The sequence below is a fragment of the Oncorhynchus mykiss genome, chromosome 13 (assembly GCF_057628025.1).
Source record: "Oncorhynchus mykiss isolate SJ-2025 chromosome 13, ASM5762802v1, whole genome shotgun sequence".
Classification (NCBI taxonomy): Eukaryota; Metazoa; Chordata; class Actinopteri; order Salmoniformes; family Salmonidae; genus Oncorhynchus; species Oncorhynchus mykiss.
In genome coordinates, this window is record NC_143034.1 from 80,695,126 (window position 1) to 80,718,522 (window position 23,397).

Below are 23,397 nucleotides of genomic sequence, written 5' to 3' on the forward strand. Positions count from 1 at the left end.
ACTGTCAGCTACATCAGCCCATTCATTCACTGTCAGCTACATCAGCCCATTCATTCACTGTCAGCTACATCAGCCCATTCATTCACTGTCAGCTACATCAGCCCATTCATTCACTGTCAGCTACATTAGACAAATTAGCGCCTTGGAACCCAAGAGCATAGTCAGTGCTCTAACTCCCCCTTGTGGTGGTGTGGAGCAATGCAATAAGCAGTCACACAGGGTAATGTACTAAAACACAAATTACCTCTAAATCCTGCAGCATAATCTCAAAACTTAATTCAGGAACTAAGTAGATCTGTAAGTAGATCTGTAAGTAGATCTATAAGTAGATATAAGCAGATCTATAAGTAGATCTGGAAGTAGATCTGGAAGTAGATCTGGAAGTAGATCTGTAGGTAGATCTGGAAGTAGATCTGTAGGTAGATCTGTAAGTAGATCTATAAGTAGATCTGTAGGTAGATCTGGAAGTAGATCTGTAGGTAGATCTGTAGGTAGATCTGGAAGTAGATCTGGAAGTAGATCTATAAGTAGATATAAGCAGATCTATAAGTAGATCTGTAAGTACATCTGGAAGTAGATCTGGAAATAGATCTCTAAGTAGATCTGGAAGTAGATCTGGAAATAACTTCATCTTTAGAAAGCAACACTCAACCTTTCAAGGATAAATCCCTCAGTAACCATTGGTTCAACTTCTTTTCATTTGTCTTCTTCAATAATAAGTACACACATTGAATGAGCATATTTTCTGTTGATCCTTAGATATGGTAATCCCAAGGTTACATTTACCTTAAGTGGAATATTGCAGATAGAGGGATTCACTCAGTCTGTAACATATGTCTATCACACAGTCTGTAACATATGTCTATCACACAGTCTGTAACATATGTCTATCACACAGTCTGTAACATATGTCTATCACACAGTCTGTAACATATGTCTATCACACAGTCTGTAACATCTGTCTATCACACAGTCTGTAACATATGTCTATCACACAGTCTGTAACATATGTCTATCACACAGTCTGTAACATATGTATATCACACAGTCTGTAACATATGTCTGTTCCTCATGAAGACAGATTGGGTCTCCTCTGTAATTACGTCCAATATCGCTTTCATTCTTTGTACAAATATAGAAGCTGATATTTGTAGTCGTTGAGCAGACAGACTGGACGTAAATTATAGAGGAGAAGCAAGTCTTTCTTAGGCTTATGGATGAATGAATTTACAATGTAATCAGACCTGGAGTCAGACTGGGAGCGAGAGCATTATTTACAATGTAATCAGACCTGGAGTCAAACTGGGAGGGAGAGCATTATTTACAATGTAATCAGACCTGGAGTCAAACTGAGAGGGAGAGCATTATTTACAATGTAATCAGACCTGGAGTCAAACTGGGAGGGAGAGCATTATTTACAATGTAATCAGACCTGGAGTCAAACTGAGAGGGAGAGCATTATTTACAATGTAATCAGACCTGGAGTCAAACTGGGAGGGAGAGCATTATTTACAATGTAATCAGACCTGGAGTCAACCTGGGAGGGAGAGCATTATTTACAATGTAATCAGACCTGGAGTCAAACTGGGAGGGAGAACATTATTTACAATGTAATCAGACCTGGAGTCAAACAGGGAGGGAGAGCATTATTTACAATGTAATCAGACCTGGAGTCAACCTGGGAGGGAGAGCATTATTTACAATGTAATCAGACCTGGAGTCAGACTGGGAGGGAGAGCATTATTTACAATGTAATCAGACCTGGAGTCAAACTGGGAGGGAGAGCATTATTTACAATGCTTTCAGAAAAGACCAACCGAAAAGGGACTAACTGTTCTGTAAACAGTTGTGTAAAATTCTGCAGATACACCATCAGTCTCAGCAGATACACCATCAGTACCAGGAGACCTCCAACAGAAAAGGGACTAACTGTTCTGTAAGCAGTTGTGTAAAACTCAGCAGATACACCATCAGTCCCAGGAGACCTCCAACAGAAAAGGGACTAACTGTTCTGTAAACAGTTGTGTAAAACTCAGCAGATATGCCATCAGTCCCAGGAGATACACCATCAGTCCCAGGAGACCTCCAACAGAAAAGGGACTAACTGTTCTGTAAGCAGTTGTGTAAAACTCAGCAGATATACCATCAGTCCCAGGAGACCTCCAACAGAAAAGGGACTAACTGTTATGTAAACAGTTGTGTAAAACTCAGCAGATACACCATCAGTCCCAGGAGATACACCATCAGTCTCAGCAGATACACCATCAGTCCCAGGAGACTTATTATTTTTAAGTTGTTCAATAGAATAAATGATTTGTTCAACTATAACAGGGTCATGACACTGTTCCCTGTCAGCCTCACCAACTGATTTCACATCCCCCAGACAATCAAAACAAAGAGATGAGGACACCTCACAATACTGTAGAAGATGAGGACACCTCACAATACTGTAGAAGATGAGGACACCTCACAATACTGTAGAAGATGAGGACACCTCACGATACTGTAGAAGATGAGGACACCTCACAATACTGTAGAAGATGAGGACACCTCACAATACTGTAGAAGATGAGGACACTTCACAATACTGTAGAAGATGAGGACACCTCACAATACTGTAGAAGATGAGGACACCTCACAGTACTGTAGAAGATGAGGACACCTCACGATACTGTAGAAGATGAGGACACCTCACAATAATGTAGAAGATGAGGACACCTCACAATACTGTAGAAGATGAGGACACCTCACAATACTGTAGAAGATGAGGACACCTCACAGTACTGTAGAAGATGAGGACACCTCACGATACTGTAGAAGATGAGGACACCTCACAATACTGTAGAAGATGAGGACACCTCACAGTACTGTAGAAGATGAGGACACCTCACGATACTGTAGAAGATGAGGACACCTCACAATAATGTAGAAGATGAGGACACCTCACAATACTGTAGAAGATGAGGACCCCTCACAATACTGTAGAAGATGAGGACACCTCACAATACTGTAGAAGATGAGGACACCTCACAATACTGTAGAAGATGAGGACACCTCACAATACTGTAGAAGATGAGGACACCTCACAATACTGTAGAAGATGAGGACACCTCACAGTACTGTAGAAGATGAGGACACCTCACGATACTGTAGAAGATGAGGACACCTCACAATAATGTAGAAGATGAGGACACCTCACAATACTGTAGAAGATGAGGACCCCTCACAATACTGTAGAAGATGAGGACACCTCACAATACTGTAGAAGATGAGGACACCTCACGATACTGTAGAAGATGAGGACACCTCACAATACTGTAGAAGATGAGGACACCTCACAATACTGTAGAAGATGAGGACACCTCACAATACTGTAGAAGATGAGGACACCTCACAATACTGTAGAAGATGAGGACACCTCACAATACTGTAGAAGATGAGGACACCTCACAATACTGTAGAAGATGAGGACACCTCACAATACTGTAGAAGATGAGGACACCTCACAATACTATAGAAGATGCAACTGAAGATGGAGATTAATGTGGGGTCATCTGTGATGAGACCAGTCATATTTAAATGCTGAATTGTATTATTTTTAGAGTGGTATTTTTCTAACCTGAAATAAATCTGATATATTTTGTTTATCCTCCTCCATTTCTACCTACATCTGACTATACATATCATCCAACTGGTGTTAAACAGAACAGATTTATCCTCCTCCATTTCTACCTACATCTGACTATACATATCATCCAACTGGTGTTAAACAGAACAGATTTATCCTCCTCCATTTCTACCTACATCTGACTATACATATCATCCAACTGGTGTTAAACAGAACAGATTTATCCTCCTCCATTTCTACCTACATCTGACTATACATATCATCCAACTGGTGTTAAACAGAACAGATTTATCCTCCTCCATTTCTACCTACATCTGACTAAGGTTCCGTCTGCTTTCAGTTTATACATATCATCCAACTGGTGATGTAGATCAAACAGAACAGATTTATCCTCCTCTGAAAGACTTTCAACAGGCTTTTGAACAAGACAGGTGATCTTTGTAATTACACTTTTTTCTTGAGCTCTCCTGGTCTTGACAACAAAACTCTCATGTTTACTTGCATATTTTCCAACCTTAAAAAGCTCCCAGTTATTACTGTATGAATTGTTATTTATAGATATGTTCCAGAAGTGTTTAATTACATAGTTTATCTCCATCTGGACCAACTCATGTTTGAATATTGAGCTATTAAGCTTCCAATAGGATGCTATGCCAAGGCCATTATCAGAGATAAACAGTGTAATGTCAGTATAAACAGCTCTATGGTCAGTAAGGGCCATTATCAGAGATAAACAGTGTAATGTCAATATAAACAGCTCTATGATCAGTAAGGGCCATTATCAGAGATACACAGTGTAATGTCAATATAAACAGCTCTATGATCAGTAAGGGCCATTATCAGAGATAAACAGTGTAATGTCAATATAAACAGCTCTATGATCAGTAAGGGCCATTATCAGAGATAAACAGTGTAATGTCAATATAAACAGCTCTATGATCAGTAAGGGCCATTATCAGAGATAAACAGTGTAATGTCAATATAAACAGCTCTATGATCAGTAAGGGCCATTATCAGAGATACACAGTGTAATGTCAATATAAACAGCTAAGAAAAAATGATTCATCTGGACAACATGATTAATGTTTCCACTGTCCATACCTGCCTACTGCTTTAACACCAGAGACAACATGATTAATGTTTCCACTGTCCATACCTGCCTACTCCTTTAACACCAGAGACAACATGATTAATGTTTCCACTGTCCATACCTGCCTACTCCTTTAACACCAGAGACAACATGATTAATGTTTCACTGTCCATACCTGCCTACTCCTTTAACACCAGAGACAACATGATTAATGTTTCACTGTCCATACCTGCCTACTCCTTTAACACCAGAGACAACATGATTAATGTTTCCACTGTCCATACCTGCCTACTCCTTTAACACCAGAGACAACATGATTAATGTTTCCACTGTCCATACCTGCCTACTCCTTTAACACGAGAGACAACATGATTCATCTGGACTATTAATAAAAAGACCAGGATGAACCAAACTAGTTTACAGACAAAGACTTAGAAGGGAGGATTAAAGCTCCCTAACATGTAATTATATAAAGAAGACTTTAGAACTGCCCTGATAGGCTCTTTATTGACAACTCTAATAGGACAATTATACCAAGAAGACTTTATAACTGCCCTGATTGGCTCTTTACTGACAACTCTAATAGGACAATTATATCAAGAAGACTTTATAACTGCTCTGATAGGCTCTTTACCTACAACTCTAATAGGACAATTATATCAAGAAGACTTTATAACTGCTCTGATAGGCTCTTTACCTACAACTCTAATAGGACAATTATATCAAGAAGACTTTATAACTGCTCTGATAGGCTCTTTATTGACAACTCTAACAGGACAATTATATCAAGAAGACTTTATAACTGCTCTGATAGGCTCTTTATTGACAACTCTAATAGGACAATTATATCAAGAAGACATTATAACTGCCCTGATAGGCTCTTTATTGACAACTCTAACAGGACAATTATATCAAGAAGACTTTATAACTGCCCTGATAGGCTCTTTACTGACAACTCTAACAGGACAATTATATCAAGAAGACTTTATAACTGCTCTGATAGGCTCTTTACTGACAACTCTAAAATGACAATTATATCAAGAAGACATTATAACTGCCCTGATAGGCTCTTTACCTACAACTCTAACAGGACAATTATATCAAGAAGACTTTATAACTGTCCTGATAGGCTCTTTATTGACAACTCTAATAGGACAATTATATCAAGAAGACATTATAACTGCCCTGATAGGCTCTTTATTGACAACTCTAATAGGACAATTATATCAAGAAGACTTTATAACTGCCCTGATAGGCTCTTTATTGACAACTCTAACAGGACAATTATATCAAGAAGACTTTATAACTGCCCTGATAGGCTCTTTACCTACAACTCTAACAGGACAATTATATCAAGAAGACTTTATAACTGCCCTGATAGGCTCTTTACCTACAACTCTAACAGGACAATTATATCAAGAAGACTTTATAACTGTCCTGATAGGCTCTTTATTGACAACTCTAACAGGACAATTATATCAAGAAGACTTTATAACTGCGCTGATAGGCTCTTTACCTACAACTCTAATAGGACAATTATATCAAGAAGACTTTATAACTGCCCTGATAGGCTCTTTATTGACAACTCTAACAGGACAATGTGGGTCGACATGGAAGAAGAACTCAATGCCCCATTTGGAGCATCATATTATCTGAGTCAACACTTAAATGTGGGACTGCAGATTCCCATAATGTCCCAAACTAAGAAATATGGAGTCAGACAAATAAGAGACAGATATCTTCACCTTTCCTGACAAGCTCTGCTTCGTTATGGAACAACCATGAATACTAATTAGGAGGAAAGGTGGTTGTCTGGAGAGAGTGGGATAGGTTTTGTTTTAGCCTCAACACTAATACATTTCACTTCTGCTTTTAGTGTCAACTTGAATTAGAGTGTGGCTGTGGAAGACTGGTCCCTTGATGATGTCTGCAAGTGTCTGAGTTCCAATGATCTCCATGATTCCATCCCATCATTCCAAGGTTCACAGTCTTTTTGAAGAATGCCAACTCTATTCTATTGTCCACTTTGCAACGAGCAAACATTCTCTGTGTCCAGACCACTCACACATATTGTCCTCTACCACCAGCATGAACCACATGTTCTAACTACCTGTGGAGTTAATGGGTGTGGGAAAACAAATAGATGTTTCAGCTTCTATCGGTCACACATCTACCAAAACCACACAGAGCTTTTAAGAGCCAACTTAGATGAGAATTGCCCTCATGATGAATTTGAGACTGGGACGGATCCCATTGAAGATGACATGAGCGATGTAGAGAGTCTGCCAGAGGCTGAATATGTTCAAGACACAGAGATCAACACTGAGCAGCTAATTGAAGGTCTCAAAAACAATATCTTATTTATAAAATCAGGAAAGAACACTGCATCCCAGCTACGGTACAGAATAACATTGTTGAGGACCTCAGAACCATGTTGATGCATTATGACCCACTACAGTCCCCTCAGGTTTCATCTGACAAATAAACTAATACATGTGGTTGAACAGGACGATCTCAGGGACTTGCTTAACAACTCTGCAGTATTTGAGGAAGGCATTAGATGCATAATCTCTGAGTGGATGCTGGAGCATTACTGTGTGAAAGAAGTGGGCGTGGTCAGGACAACTGAAGTACCACTGAGCAACAAAGAAGGTTATAAAACAAGGTGATTTCAATACAGCTACATTTCCCCCAGGCTACATGAATATAAAGAGTCATGAGACAAAACAATCATAATGAATCAGATTACATGGAGAGAAGGGACCTGATCCTAGATCATAATGAATCAGATTACATGGAGAGGGGGGACCTGATCCTAGATCATAATGAATCAGATAACATGGAGAGAAGGGACCTGATCCTAGATCATAATGAATCAGATTACATGGAGAGGAGGACCTGATCCTAGATCATAATGAATCAGATTACATGGAGAGAAGGGACCTGATCCTAGATCATAATGAATCAGATTACATCGAGAGAAGGGACCTGATCCTAGATCATAATGAATCAGATTACATGGAGAGGGGGGACCTGATCCTAGATCATAATGAATCAGATTACATGGAGAGGAGGACCTGATCCTAGATCATAATGAATCAGATTACATGGAGAGGAGGACCTGATCCTAGATCATAATGAATCAGATTACATGGAGAGAAGGGACCTGATCCTAGATCATAATGAATCAGATTACATGGAGAGGAGGGACCTGATCCTAGATCATAATGAATCAGATTACATGGAGAGAAGGGACCTGATCCTAGATCATAATGAATCAGATTACATGGAGAGAAGGGACCTGATCCTAGATCATAATGAATCAGATTACATGGAGAGGGGGACCTGATCCTAGATCATAATGAATCAGATTACATGGAGAGGGGGACCTGATCCTAGATCATAATGAATCAGATTACATGGAGAGAAGGGACCTGATCCTAGATCATAATGAATCAGATTACATGGAGAGGAGGACCTGATCCTAGATCATAATGAATCAGATTACATGGACAGGGGGGACCTGATCCTAGATCATAATGAATCAGATTACATGGAGAGGAGGACCTGATCCTAGATCATAATGAATCAGATTACATGGAGAGGAGGGACCTGATCCTAGATCATAATGAATCAGATTACATGGAGAGGAGGGACCTGATCCTAGATCATAATGAATCAGATTACATGGAGAGGAGGGACCTGATCCTAGATCATAATGAATCAGATTACATGGAGAGGAGGACCTGATCCTAGATCATAATGAATCAGATTACATGGAGAGGAGGGACCTGATCCTAGATCATAATGAATCAGATTACATGGAGAGGAGGACCTGATCCTAGATCATAATGAATCAGATTACATGGAGAGGAGGGACCTGATCCTAGATCATAATGAATCAGATTACATGGAGAGAAGGGACCTGATCCTAGATCATAATGAATCAGATTACATGGAGAGGAGGACCTGATCCTAGATCATAATGAATCAGATTACATGGACAGGGGGACCTGATCCTAGATAATAGTTAATCAGTTTACATGGACAGGGGGACCTGATCCTAGATCATAATGACTCAGATTACATGGAGAGGAGGACCTGATCCTAGATCATAATGAATCAGATTACATGGAGAGGGGGGACCTGATCCTAGATCATAATGAATCAGATTACATGGAGAGTGGGACCTGATCCTAGATCATAATGAATCAGATTACATGGAGAGGGGGGACCTGATCCTAGATCATAATGAATCAGATTACATGGAGAGAAGGGACCTGATCCTAGATAATAATGAATCAGATTACATGGAAAGGGGGACCTGATCCTAGATCAGCACTCCTCCTCTGAGACACTTCCCTGGAGTCACCAGGAACAAGAAACCAAACACTTCATGTTGTAAAGTCTAGTTACAGCAGGTGTTTACTGCCATCTAGTGGAAGATACCAATATAACACTTTATTATCAGGGTGGGGAGGCGGCTGAGCTGAAACAGAACACATAGTTGTAAAGTCTAGTTACAGCAGGTGTTTACTGCCATCTAGTGGAAGATACCAATATAACACTTTATTATCAGGTTGGGGAGGCGACTGAGCTGAAACAGAACACATAGTTGTAAAGTCTAGTTACAGCAGGTGTTTACTGCCATCTAGTGGAAGATACCAATATAACACTTTATTATCAGGGTGGGGAGGCGGCTGAGCTGAAACAGAACACATAGTTGTAAAGTCTAGTTACAGCAGGTGTTTACTGCCATCTAGTGGAAGATACCAATATAACACTTTATTATCAGGGTGGGGAGGTGGCTGAGCTGAAACAGAACACATAGTTGTAAAGTCTAGTTACAGCAGGTGTTTACTGCCATCTAGTGGAAGATACCAATATAACACTTTATTATCAGGGTGGGGAGGTGGCTGAGCTGAAACAGAACACATAGTTGTAAAGTCTAGTTACAGCAGGTGTTTACTGCCATCTAGTGGAAGATACCAATATAACACTTTATTATCAGGGTGGGGAGGTGGCTGAGCTGAAACAGAACACATAGTTGTAAAGTCTAGTTACAGCAGGTGTTTACTGCCATCTAGTGGAAGTTACTGATATAACACTTTATTATCAGGGTGGGGAGGCGGCTGAGCTGAAACAGAACACATAGTTGTAAAGTCTAGTTACAGCAGGTGTTTACTGCCATCTAGTGGAAGTTACTAATAAAACACTTTATTATCAGGGTGGGGAGGCGGCTGAGCTGAAACAGAACACATAGTTGTAAAGTCTAGTTACAGCAGGTGTTTACTGCCATCTAGTGGAAGATACCAATATAACACTTTATTATCAGGGTGGGGAGGCGGCTGAGCTGAAACAGAAAGTAAAGTTGTTCTTTTGTTCAGGATCCATTTTGAGACGACAGAGCAGAAAACACGAAATGGGGAGAAGAAAAAAAAAGAAGTAAGTATCTTTGAACAACAATTTATTCTATTGGACAGAGTAAGAGAATGAAGTTCTACTAGATAGTAGAACTGCTACTTGAGCTGAGTTGCTGACAGACAGCAGTTTTCAAAGTGGAAACGAATCAGTAGTCCTACATGTTATCAGTAACACGTCTGGTAAAGATGGTGGAGGAGCTTTTCAATGATATGGTTTAATGTTTATCTCAGGGTTTCTCCATCCTTTTGTTCTTACCAGCACTTACACACCTGATTCAACTAATCAGTAGTCCTACATGTTATCAGTAACACGTCTGGTAAAGATGGTGGAGGAGCTTTTCAATAATATGGTTTAATGTTTATCTCAGGGTTTCTCCATCCTTTTGTTCTTACCAGCACTTACACACCTGATTCAACTAATCAGTAGTCCTACATGTTATCAGTAACACGTCTGGTAAAGATGGTGGAGGAGCTTTTCAATGATATGGTTTAATGTTTATCTCAGGGTTTCTCCATCCTTTTGTTCTTACCAGCACTTACACACCTGATTCAACTAATCATCACATATTTTAAGACAGTTTAATATTTGAGGCATACAAATGAACATTCTCAAATTAAAACATTTTTGGTTTGTAGGCCTGCTTACAATTATTAAAGTCCTACAGTAACTCACATATTGGAGAAAAAAAACACAGCTAAACTTGGTTTCGAGTAAATTATATGTTTATCTATAATAATGTAAGAGAGATGTCTTGAAGAAACGCGTCTGGGATTAGAACTCTGTGTCTCTGCGACAGTGGGAAGTTTGTTTTGCATGGCCCGGTGCTACAGGTGGGTGGACATATATTTTATGGACCAATGGAATGGTCTAAAATGCTTAAACTCTGCTCCCCCGGGGAGCCGGGCAATGCAAAACTAATTCACCCAGTGACCGTTACTTTATTTCCTGATATGAAATTGAAAGTAACTTTGTAGCCGACGCAGTTCCAGAATGTCTGTTGAAACTGTGTCTCATATGGAACGTTAGAACAGTGGTGGAAACAGAACTCAGTTCCAGAATGTCTGTTGAAACTGTGTCTCATATGGAACGTTAGAACAGTGGTGGAAACAGAACTCAGTTCCAGAATGTCTGTTGAAACTGTGTCTCATATGGAACGTTAGAACAGTGGTGGAAACAGAACTCAGTTCCAGAATGTCTGTTGAAACTGTGTCTCATATGGAACGTTAGAACAGTGGTGGAAACAGAACTCAGTTCCAGAATGTCTGTTGAAACTGTGTCTCATATGGAACGTTAGAACAGTGGTGGAAACAGAACTCAGTTCCAGAATGTCTGTTGAAACTGTGTCTCATATGGAACGTTAGAACAGTGGTGGAAACAGAACTCAGTTCCAGAATGTCTGTTGAAACTGTGTCTCATATGGAACGTTAGAACAGTGGTGGAAACATAACTCAGTTCCAGAATGTCTGTTGAAACTGTGTCTCATATGGAACGTTAGAACAGTGGTGGAAACAGAACTCAGTTCCAGAATGTCTGTTGAAACTGTGTCTCATATGGAACGTTAGAACAGTGGTGGAAACATAACTCAGTTCCAGAATGTCTGTTGAAACTGTGTCTCATATGGAACGTTAGAACAGTGGTGGAAACAGAACTCAGTTCCAGAATGTCTTTTGAAACTGTGTCTCATATGGAACGTTAGAACAGTGGTGGAAACAGAACTCAGTTCCAGAATGTCTGTTGAAACTGTGTCTCATATGGAACGTTAGAACAGTGGTGGAAACAGAACTCAGTTCCAGAATGTCTGTTGAAATTGTGTCTCATATGGAACGTTAGAACAGTGGTGGAAACAGAACTCAGTTCCAGAATGTCTGTTGAAACTGTGTCTCATATGGAACGTTAGAACAGTGGTGGAAACAGAACTCAGTTCCAGAATGTCTGTTGAAACTGTGTCTCATATGGAACGTTAGAACAGTGGTGGAAACAGAACTCAGTTCCAGAATGTTTGTTGAAACTGTGTCTCATATGGAACGTTAGAACAGTGGTGGAAACAGAACTCAGTTCTCAAACTGGAGTAAAAGTAAAGATTCCTTCATAGAAAATGACTCAATTAAAAGTAAAAGTCACCCAGTAAAATACTACTTCAGGAAAAGTCTAAAAGTATTTGGTTTGAAATATAATTAGGTATTAAATGTAAAAGTAAAGTAGTAATAATTTAAATTCCTTTTATTAAGCAAACCAGACGGCACAATGTTCTTGTTATTTTAATTGACAGATAGCCAGGGTCACACTCCAACACTCAGACATGATTTAAAAACAAAGCATTTGTGTTTAGTGAGTCCTCCAGATCAGAGGCAGTAGGGATGACCAGGGATGTTCTCTGTTTAGTGAGTCCACCAGATCAGAGGCAGTAGGGATGACCAGGGATGTTCTCTGTTTAGTGAGTCCTCCAGATCAGAGGCAGTAGGGATGACCAGGGATGTTCTCTGTTTAGTGAGTCCACCAGATCAGAGGCAGTAGAGATGACCAGGGATGTTCTCTGTTTAGTGAGTCCTCCAGATCAGAGGCAGTAGGGATGACCAGGGATGTTCTCTGTTTAGTGAGTCCACCAGATCAGAGGCAGTAGGGATGACCAGGGATGTTCTCTGTTTAGTGAGTCCTCCAGATCAGAGTCAGTAGAGATGACCAGGGATGTTCTCTGTTTAGTGAGTTCACCAGATCAGAGGCAGTAGGGATGACCAGGGATGTTCTCTGTTTAGTGAGTCCTCCAGATCAGAGGCAGTAGAGATGACCAGGGATGTTCTCTGTTTAGTGAGTTCACCAGATCAGAGGCAGTAGGGATGATCAGGGATGTTCTCTGTTTAGTGAGTCCTCCAGATCAGAGGCAGTAGAGATGACCAGGGATGTTCTCTGTTTAGTGAGTTCACCAGATCAGAGGCAGTAGGGATGACCAGGGATGTTCTCTGTTTAGTGAGTCCTCCAGATCAGAGGCAGTAGGGATGACCAGGGATGTTCTCTGTTTAGTGAGTCCACCAGATCAGAGGCAGTAGGGATGACCAGGGATGTTCTCTGTTTAGTGAGTCCTCCAGATCAGAGGCAGTAGGGATGACCAGGGATGTTCTCTGTTTAGTGAGTCCTCCAGATCAGAGGCAGTAGGGATGACCAGGGATGTTCTCTGTTTAGTGAGTCCTCCAGATCAGAGGCAGTAGAGATGACCAGGGATGTTCTCTGTTTAGTGAGTCCTCCAGATCAGAGTCAGTAGAGATGACCAGGGATGTTCTCTGTTTAGTGAGTTCACCAGATCAGAGGCAGTAGGGATGACCAGGGATGTTCTCTGTTTAGTGAGTCCTCCAGATCAGAGGCAGTAGAGATGACCAGGGATGTTCTCTGTTTAGTGAGTTCACCAGATCAGAGGCAGTAGGGATGATCAGGGATGTTCTCTGTTTAGTGAGTCCTCCAGATCAGAGGCAGTAGAGATGACCAGGGATGTTCTCTGTTTAGTGAGTTCACCAGATCAGAGGCAGTAGGGATGACCAGGGATGTTCTCTGTTTAGTGAGTCCTCCAGATCAGAGGCAGTAGGGATGACCAGGGATGTTCTCTGTTTAGTGAGTCTGCCAGATAAGATGCAGTACGGATGACCAGGGATGTTCTCTGTTTAGTGAGTCTGCCAGATAAGATGCAGTACGGATGACCAGGGATGTTCTCTGTTTAGTGAGTCTGCCAGATAAGATGCAGTACGGATGACCAGGGATGTTCTCTGTTTAGTGAGTCTGCCAGATAAGATGCAGTACGGATGACCAGGGATGTTCTCTGTTTAGTGAGTCTGCCAGATAAGATGCAGTACGGATGACCAGAGATGTTCTCTTGACAATTTTCTGTCCTGCTAAGCATTCAGAATGTAAGGAGTACCTTTGTCTGTCAGGGAACATGTCTGGAGTTAAAAATACATCATTTTATTTATGAATCTAGTGAAGTAAAAGTAAAAGTTATTAAAATATAAATATTAAAGTACAGGACAGATTCCCCCCAAAACAACTGAAGTAGTACTTTAAAGTATTTTACTGAAGTACTTTACACCACTGCTTCCGTGAATAGCTTTACCATACAGGCCATTCCCTTAGGTAACCAGTTTCCCTTTCCTTAGTTATGCATTAGGGGGCGCTATTAAAAATGTTGGATGAAAAACGTTCCCGTTTTAAACAAGATATTTTGCCACAAAAAGATGCTCGAATATGCATAGCAATTATATGCATAGTCGAGCATCTTGTCGTTTAAAAATATCCCGTTTAAAACGGGAACGTTTTTTATCCAAAAATGAAAATACTGCCCCCTAGTTACAAAAGGTTAAGATCTTTCATCTGAACTATCCACACAAGCTCTTGGCTCTGGACAACTCCACAGTCAGTATCTGCTTTGTCAGGGAGACTCTGCTTGTATTCTGCTGAGCAATCAGCTGCTCTAAGTTTTTCTACCTGGAATGCACTGAAACCCTTACTTTCACTACACTCCATCTTCTTCCATGTAGATTTATGTAGCCCTCTCACATGATGTGAGCTATAACCTGTTTCCATGAACTACACAGGAACTTGCATAGATGTCTTGTCATGTACTGTCATGTTGTGTCTTGTCTCTGTCCTTTCCCTTCACCCTGTCTCCCTCTGCTGGTCGTTGTTAGGTTATCTTTTCTCCCCCTCTTTCCCCCAGCTGTGCCTTGTCTCCTCCTAACCACCTCGTCACCCCTTTTCCCACCTGTTCCCTTTTTCCCTCTGATTAGGTCCCTATATCTCTCTCTGTTTCTGCTCCTGTCCTTGTCGGATTCTTGTTTGTTGTGTTTCATGCCTGAACCAGACTGTCGTCATGTTTGCTGTAACCTTGTCTTGTCCTGTCGGAATCTGCCGGTCCGTCTGAGCCTACCTATGTTTGGTAATTAAAGAAGCTCTGTTTAAGTTAATTCGCTTTTGGGTCCTCATTCACGCACCGTAACAGAAGAATCCGACCAAGAATGGACCCAGCGACTTCGGATCCTCTCCACTCAGCCGTCGGGATCCAGGGAGCGATGCTAGGCAGACACGAGCAGGAATTGTCTGCTGCTCGACATGCCGTTGAGACCCTGGCCACCCAAGTCTCCAACCTCACAGAACAGGTTCACCATCTCCGCCTCGATCCACCGGCCACTTCCAGGGCTTTCGAATCTCCGGAGCCCAGAATCAATAACCCGCCGTGTTACTCTGGGGAGCCCACTGAATGCCACTCGTTCCTCACCCAGTGTGATATTGTGTTTTCTCTCCAGCCCTACACTTTCTCCAGGAGCACTGCTCGTGTCGCCTACGTCATATCTCTCCTTATTGGACGGGCTCGTGAGTGGGGCACGGCAATCTGGGAGGCAAGGGCTGAGTGTACTAACCAGTATCAGGACTTTCAGGAGGAGATGATACGGGTTTTTGATCGATCTGTTTTTGGGGAGGAGGCTTCCAGGGCCCTGTCTTCCCTATGTCAAGGTAATCGATCCATAACAGACTACTCTATTGAGTTTCGCACTCTTGCTGCCTCCAGTGGCTGGAACGAGCCGGCTTTGCTCGCTCGTTTTCTGGAGGGTCTCCGCGCAGAGGTAAAGGATGAGATTCTCTCCCGGGAGGTTCCTTCCAGCGTGGATTCCTTGATTGAACTCGCTATTCGCATTGAGCGACGGGTTGATCTTCGTCACCGAGCTCGTGGAAAGGAGCTCGCGTTCTCCGTTGCCCCCCTCTCCGCATCACTACCATCTTCCTCTGCCGGCTCGGGTGCTGAGCCCATGCAGCTGGGAGGTATCCGCATCTCGACTAAGGAGAGGGAACGGAGAATCACCAACCGCCTCTGTCTCTATTGCGGTTCCGCTGGTCATTTTGTCACTTCATGTCCAGTAAAAGGCCAGAGCTCATCAGTAAGCGGAGGGCTACTGGTGAGCGCTACTACTCCTGTCTCTCCTTCAAGATCCTGCACTACCTTGTCGGTCCATCTACGCTGGACCGGTTCGTCAGCTTCCTGCAGTGCCTTAATAGACTCTGGGGCGGAGGGCTGTTTTATGGACGAGACCTGGGCTCGGGAACATGACATTCCTCTCAGACAGTTAAAGGAGCCCACGGCCTTGTTCGCCCTGGATGGTAGTCCTCTCCCCAGGATTCAGCGTGAGACGCTACCTTTAACCCTCACTGTTTCTGGTAATCATAGTGAAACCATTTCTTTTTTAATTTTTCGTTCACCTTTTACACCTGTTGTTTTGGGCCATCCCTGGCTAGTTTGTCATAATCCTTCCATTAATTGGTCTAGTAATTCTATCCTCTCCTGGAACGTCTCTTGTCATGTGAAATGTTTAATGTCTGCTATCCCTCCTGTTTCCTCTGTCTCTTCTTCACAGGAGGAGCCTGGTGATTTGACAGGGGTGCCGGAGGAATATCACGATCTGCGCACGGTGTTCAGTCGGTCCAGGGCCACCTCTCTTCCTCCACACCGGTCGTATGATTGTAGTATTGATCTCCTTCCGGGAACCACCCCCCCCCCGGGGTAGACTATACTCTCTGTCGGCTCCCGAACGTAAGGCTCTCGAAGATTATTTGTCTGTAGCTCTTGACGCCGGTACCATAGTCCCCTCCTCCTCTCCCGCCGGAGCGGGGTTTTTTTTTGTCAAGAAGAAGGACGGGTCTCTGCGCCCCTGCATAGATTATCGAGGGCTGAATGACATAACAGTGAAGAATCGTTATCCGCTTCCTCTTATGTCTTCAGCCTTCGAGATCCTGCAGGGAGCCAGGTTTTTCACTAAGTTGGACCTTCGTAACGCTTACCATCTCGTGCGCATCAGGGAGGGGGACGAGTGGAAGACGGCGTTTAACACTCCGTTAGGGCACTTTGAATACCGGGTTCTTCCTTTCGGCCTCGCTAACGCTCCAGCTGTCTTTCAGGCATTAGTCAATGATGTCCTGAGAGACATGCTGAACATCTTTGTTTTCGTTTACCTTGACGATATCCTGATTTTTTCACCGTCACTCCAGATTCATGTTCAGCACGTTCGACGTGTCCTCCAGCGCCTTTTAGAGAATTGTCTTTTTGTGAAGGCTGAGAAGTGCACTTTTCATGCCTCCTCCGTCACATTTCTCGGTTCTGTTATTTCCGCTGAAGGCATTAAGATGGATCCCGCTAAGGTCCAAGCTGTCATTGATTGGCCCGTCCCTAAGTCACGCGTCGAGCTGCAGCGCTTTCTCGGCTTCGCGAACTTCTATCGTCGTTTCATCCGTAATTTCGGTCAGGTGGCAGCTCCTCTCACAGCCCTTACTTCTGTCAAGACGTGCTTTAAGTGGTCCGTTTCCGCCCAGGGAGCTTTTGATCTCCTCAAGAATCGTTTTACATCCGCTCCTATCCTTGTTACACCTGACGTCTCTAGACAGTTCGTTGTCGAGGTTGACGCGTCAGAGGTGGGCGTGGGAGCCATTCTTTCTCAGCGCTCCCTCTCTGACGACAAGGTCCACCCATGCGCGTATTTTTCTCATCGCCTGTCGCCGTCGGAACGTAACTATGATGTGGGTAACCGCGAACTGCTCGCCATCCGGTTAGCCCTAGGCGAATGGCGACAGTGGTTGGAGGGGGCGACCGTTCCTTTTGTCGTTTGGACTGACCATAGGAACCTTGAGTACATCCGTTCTGCCAAACGACTTAATGCGCGTCAGGCGCGTTGGGCGCTGTTTTTCGCTCGTTTCGAGTTCGTGATTTCTTATCGTCCGGGCTCTAAGAACACCAAGCCTGATGCTTTGTCTCGTCTCTTCAGTTCTTCAGTAGCCTCCACTGACCCCGAGGGGATTCTCCCTGAGGGGCGTGTTGTCGGGTTGACTGTCTGGGGAATTGAGAGGCAGGTAAAGCAAGCGCTCACTCACACTCCGTCGCCGCGCGCTTGTCCTAGGAACCTTCTTTTCGTTCCCGTTCCTACTCGTCTGGCCGTTCTTCAGTGGGCTCACTCTGCCAAGTTAGCCGGCCACCCTGGCGTTCGGGGTACGCTTGCTTCCATTCGCCAGCGTTTTTGGTGGCCCACCCGGGAGCATGACACGCGTCGTTTCGTGGCTGCTTGTTCGGTCTGCGCGCAGACTAAGTCCGGTAACTCTCCTCCTGCCGGCCGTCTCAGGCCGCTTCCTATTCCCTCTCGACCGTGGTCTCACATCGCCTTAGATTTTGTCACCGGACTGCCTTCGTCAGCGGGGAAGACTGTTATTCTTACGGTTGTCGATAGGTTCTCTAAGGCGGCTCATTTCATTCCCCTTGCTAAGCTTCCTTCTGCTAAAGAGACGGCACAAATCATCATCGAGAATGTTTTCAGAATTCATGGCCTTCCGTCAGACGTCGTTTCGGACAGAGGTCCGCAATTCACATCTCAATTTTGGAGGGAGTTTTGCCGTTTGATTGGGGCTTCCGTCAGTCTCTCTTCCGGCTTTCACCCCCAGTCTAACGGTCAAGCAGAACGGGCCAATCAGACTATTGGTCGCATCTTACGCAGTCTTTCTTTTCGCAACCCTGCGTCTTGGTCAGAACAGCTCCCCTGGGCAGAATACGCCCACAACTCGCTTCCTTCGTCTGCGACCGGGCTATCTCCTTTTCAGAGTAGCCTCGGGTACCAGCCTCCGCTGTTCTCATCTCAGTTCGCCGAGTCCAGCGTCCCCTCCGCTCAGGCTTTTGTCCAACGTTGCGAGCGCACCTGGAAGAGGGTCAGGTCTGCACTTTGCCGTTATAGGACGCAGACTGTGAGGGCTGCTAATAAGCGTAGAACTAAGAGTCCTAGATATTGTCGCGGTCAGAGAGTTTGGCTCTCCACTCAGAACCTTCCCCTTAAGACGGCTTCTCGCAAGTTGACCCCGCGGTTCATTGGTCCGTTCCGTATTTCTCGGGTCATTAATCCTGTCGCAGTTCGACTTCTTCTTCCGCGATACCTTCGTCGCGTCCACCCGGTCTTCCATGTCTCCTGCATCAAGCCCGTCCTTCGCGCCCCCGCTCGTCTTCCCCCCCCCCCCCCCATCCTTGTCGAGGGCGCACCCATCTACAGGGTCCGTAGAATTTTGGACATGCGTCCTCGGGGCCGTGGTCACCAGTACCTCGTAGATTGGGAGGGGTACGGTCCTGAGGAGAGGAGTTGGGTTCCCTCTCGGGACGTGCTGGACCGTGCGCTGATCGAGGATTTCCTCCGTTGCCGCCAGGTTTCCTCCTCGAGTGCGCCAGGAGGCGCTCGGTGAGTGGGGGGGTACTGTCATGTACTGTCATGTTGTGTCTTGTCTCTGTCCTTTCCCTTCACCCTGTCTCCCTCTGCTGGTCGTTGTTAGGTTATCTTTTCTCCCCCTCTTTCCCCCAGCTGTGCCTTGTCTCCTCCTAACCACCTCGTCACCCCTTTTCCCACCTGTTCCCTTTTTCCCTCTGATTAGGTCCCTATATCTCTCTCTGTTTCTGCTCCTGTCCTTGTCGGATTCTTGTTTGTTGTGTTTCATGCCTGAACCAGACTGTCGTCATGTTTGCTGTAACCTTGTCTTGTCCTGTCGGAATCTGCCGGTCCGTCTGAGCCTACCTATGTTTGGTAATTAAAGAAGCTCTGTTTAAGTTAATTCGCTTTTGGGTCCTCATTCACGCACCGTAACATGTCTTCCATAATAGCTGCTCTTAGTCCTGAACTGCAAAGGAGTCAGAGGCCACATTTGGTATACCTAGAACTCCACCTTCCCAATCCCACTCTCATTTCCTTACTGTTTTGTTTCAGTGATCTTTTTTTAAAAAAAAATTTTAAAATTGTTTTACCCCTTTTTCTCCCCAATTTCGTAGTATCCAATTGTTGTAGTAGCTACTATCTTGTCTCATCGCTACAACTCCCGTACGGGCTCGGGAGAGACGAAGGTTGAAAGTCATGCGTCCTCCGATACACAACCAACCAAGCCGCTGCTTCTTTAACACAGCGCACATCCAACCCGGAAGCCAGCCGCACCAATGCGCCGGAGGAAACACCGTGCACCTGGCCACCTTGGCTAGCGTACACTGCGCCCAGCCCGCCACAGGAGTCGCTCGTGCGCGATGAGACAAGGACCTACCGACCAAGCCCTCCCTAACCCGGTCGACGCTAGGCCAATTGTGCGTCGCCCCACGGACCTCCCGGTCGCGGCCGGTTACGACAGAGCCTGGGCGCGAACCCAGGGACTCTGATGGCACAGTTGGCGCTGCAGTACAGCGCCCTTAACCACTGCGCCACCCGGGAGGCCGTTTCAGTGATCTTTTGAGATGCTTTGGTAATGTCAAAGTTCCGTCGTCTAGCACATGAGTCAAGTTACCCCCTTTGGCCTTCTCCGGGGATCATGATGGATCAGGACTATGGCCCCTACAATTAAACAGCTCAGGACGGTCAGCACACATGTGAAGCCCCACCCTCTCCCCGAGAACACATCATTAGCAAGAACCAGACACACTTTCACTTCTATGAACAAAAACAGGGATGAAATGACGGAGGAGAGATCTTCATTCGAGAGATGGCCCCTGGAATTCTGTTAATTCCAGTTCTCCTCTCGAACACTGTTATTGTTCGACAGTGTTAGGGTGTCTTACCCTCCCGCAGTGTGATATGAATCCAGGTAGCTCTTTCAGCTAGCTGTCACCAGGAGTCCTTGGTATGGTCCCCCCAACAAGCCTCAGGGACTGGATTGAGTGACTTCACCTGTAATTCATAAAATCCTGGACATACAGGCTTGGTTAACAAACAGTTTCTCATATCTTTTATCTTATTATATCTTTAACCTCTATGCCTATGTGTTAGCTAAAAAATATATATACAGTGCCTTGCGAAAGTATTCGGCCCCCTTGAACTTTGCGACCTTTTGCCACATTTCAGGCTTCAAACATAAAGATATAAAACTGTATTTTTTTGTGAAGAATCAACAACAAGTGGGACACAATCATGAAGTGGAACGACATTTATTGGATATTTCAAACTTTTTTAACAAATTAAAAACTGAAAAATTGGGCGTGCAAAATTATTATTATTATTATCTCTTTACTGTGTTAATGACATCTCTCCTTTGGGAATCCACTGTATTTTTTCAAAAAATAACATGGGTTAACCTTAAAAATCAGTCACATCAATAATTTAATATATGTTTCATAGTTTGAGATACCTTATCTACCGTTTTAACCACCCCTAAGAACTGAAACATATTTTTCTATGTAATTTCCTGCCCTATTGGCTTAATATATATCCTATCCAAACCTCAATGAATCTTATCTCCCCCTATTTTTTCTCAATGATAAATAGGATAGGATTTTTTCTGTTGTAATAACAAATCAATAATAGCCAATTCAAAAACTTCACAGCTAATATTGTAAAATTTCCTGAACCACTTTCTCATCTGCAGTTCAAACTAAAATTCTAACCCAAAACTATAACTCCGTTTTAATTAATTTACCTTATAACTAGTGACCCAAATGACCACAAATTCATTATACAAATGGCTCTCCCCTGAGGCTGATCAGACCCCAAGAGATAGCCATGATAAGGTCAAAGGTCACACCACCACTTTACATTCGTGTTCATCACCATATTAGACCCTATTAAAGAACCCTTTATCTTTAACCATTTTTATTCACTTGTCTAATTAAAACTCAGAAAATAAAACTCCTAATGTTCCATATGTGAGTGTACCCCTTTAAGATATCTTATCTCTGGGAACAGGGAAATCCCCTTAACCCAAATGTTTACTACAACAACAATAATTATGATAATACCCTCAAACCATACGTTTTAAATTTCCTCGATGTTTCATGTAACTCATTCAGTCTATCTCCAAATTGTCGCCCCAAAATATTTTATACCCTGGATACATATACACACAGACACAGGATACCTGTATCCGTAACATATACCCAGCAATACACTCAAACCACTGTGATAAACGTGCACTGTCCCTTTAAATAAGACATTCCTAGCCAGCCATACCCTATTGTAGACATTTCATTGTTCCCCGTAATGTTTAGAACACGTTAACTTCTTGTTCGATTTCACTGGCGTTACCTAACCAAAAATCAATACTCGGGAAATAACCACAACTTTTTACGATTAAACTATTCTTACCTACCTATATTATAGGGGAGGCAGGGAAGCCTAGTGGTTAGAGCGTTGGACTAGTTGCAAGTTCAAATCCCTGAGCTGACATGGTACAAGTCTGTCATTCTGCACCTGAACAGGCAGTTAAACCCTCTGTTCCTAGGCCATAATTGAAAATAAGAATTTGTTCTTAACTGACTTGCCTAGTTAAATAAAGTAAAGTAAAATAAATAAAAAAAGTAGAAAAATAGCCAAATATAGCTCAATGGAAGGCCTAGCAATTCTGTTGCTAGCTGTAGCATCTTTTCAGACGATATTCAGCTCCTTTAAAATAAAAAAAAATAGAACTTTTAGCCACTTTTGAAAAGTAACTCAAGCTATAATGCATGCATTTTCCCTCTAAATGCCACAACCCATTTTCTCTGTCATTATTTGAGGAACGTTGTTGTGTAGTCAACGTAAAATGACGCAGTTTTACCTTCAAGTCAGCCTGCCTCTGTAAAATATATATTCCCTATTCAGATTGAGTTCTGCTTTAAATTCTATAGACAAAGTTAAACCAACCAAACTTCTCAACTTTCTATACCCTAACATTTAAACGTACCATGTTCTGTGCTAAATTTATCGTATGTCAGTCGATTCATAAAAAAATATATCATCCTGGTGGCACAAAACTGTATCGTATCTCTCCGTTATTCCCTAAAATTAATCAGGTTTAGGTGACTTTCTCTTCTATGATACTTTTATTTAAATATGACTCTCAATACATTATTCTAGCAGATAATTTTGGGCAAAATAGCGTATTACATCGAAATTGTCTCGCCATTATTTTGAATGAATTCTTCTTTCAATTCAACCTAAACAACATATTAAATGTTCAGTTCATATCTTTTACAAACACTAGCGACCATATTTTTTCAGGCAAAACATACAAATAGATGAATTACAATCTAAAATCAATTTTAGTCTATCGGTTTCAAAGCTGAGATACGAACCTTGGTGTTTCCGCTATTGAAATGATTGAGTTTCCCCGCCAATAATTAAATTATTATAATTGTCTGTAGTCGCAAACTCCGGCACCGAGAATTCCCAGGAAATAGTCCTAATTTAAAAACCTCTTAAGGCTAGGCAGAATACTGCCCCCTTTGGAGGAATTGCGTGCCCATAGTAAATTG

At 43.1% G+C, this 23,397-nt stretch overlaps 3 protein-coding genes across 3 annotated transcripts in view; 1 reads left to right on the forward strand and 2 right to left on the reverse strand.

Moving 5' to 3' along the window:
* LOC110516333 (NLR family CARD domain-containing protein 3-like) overlaps window positions 1-23,397 on the reverse strand; it is a 369,172-nt gene that overhangs the window by 153,200 nt on the left and 192,575 nt on the right. The window lies entirely within an intron of this gene.
* Window positions 1-23,397, reverse strand: part of LOC149979039 (NLR family CARD domain-containing protein 3-like) — a 316,914-nt gene that overhangs the window by 100,955 nt on the left and 192,562 nt on the right. The window lies entirely within an intron of this gene.
* LOC149979040 (NLR family CARD domain-containing protein 3-like) overlaps window positions 10,078-23,397 on the forward strand; it is a 418,685-nt gene continuing 405,365 nt past the window's right edge. The window contains exon 1 of the mRNA XM_090197872.1: window positions 10,078-10,163. Coding sequence (XP_090053998.1) covers window positions 10,141-10,163 — 23 coding nt within the window. The 5' untranslated portion in view covers window positions 10,078-10,140. The remainder of the gene's footprint in view (window positions 10,164-23,397) is intronic.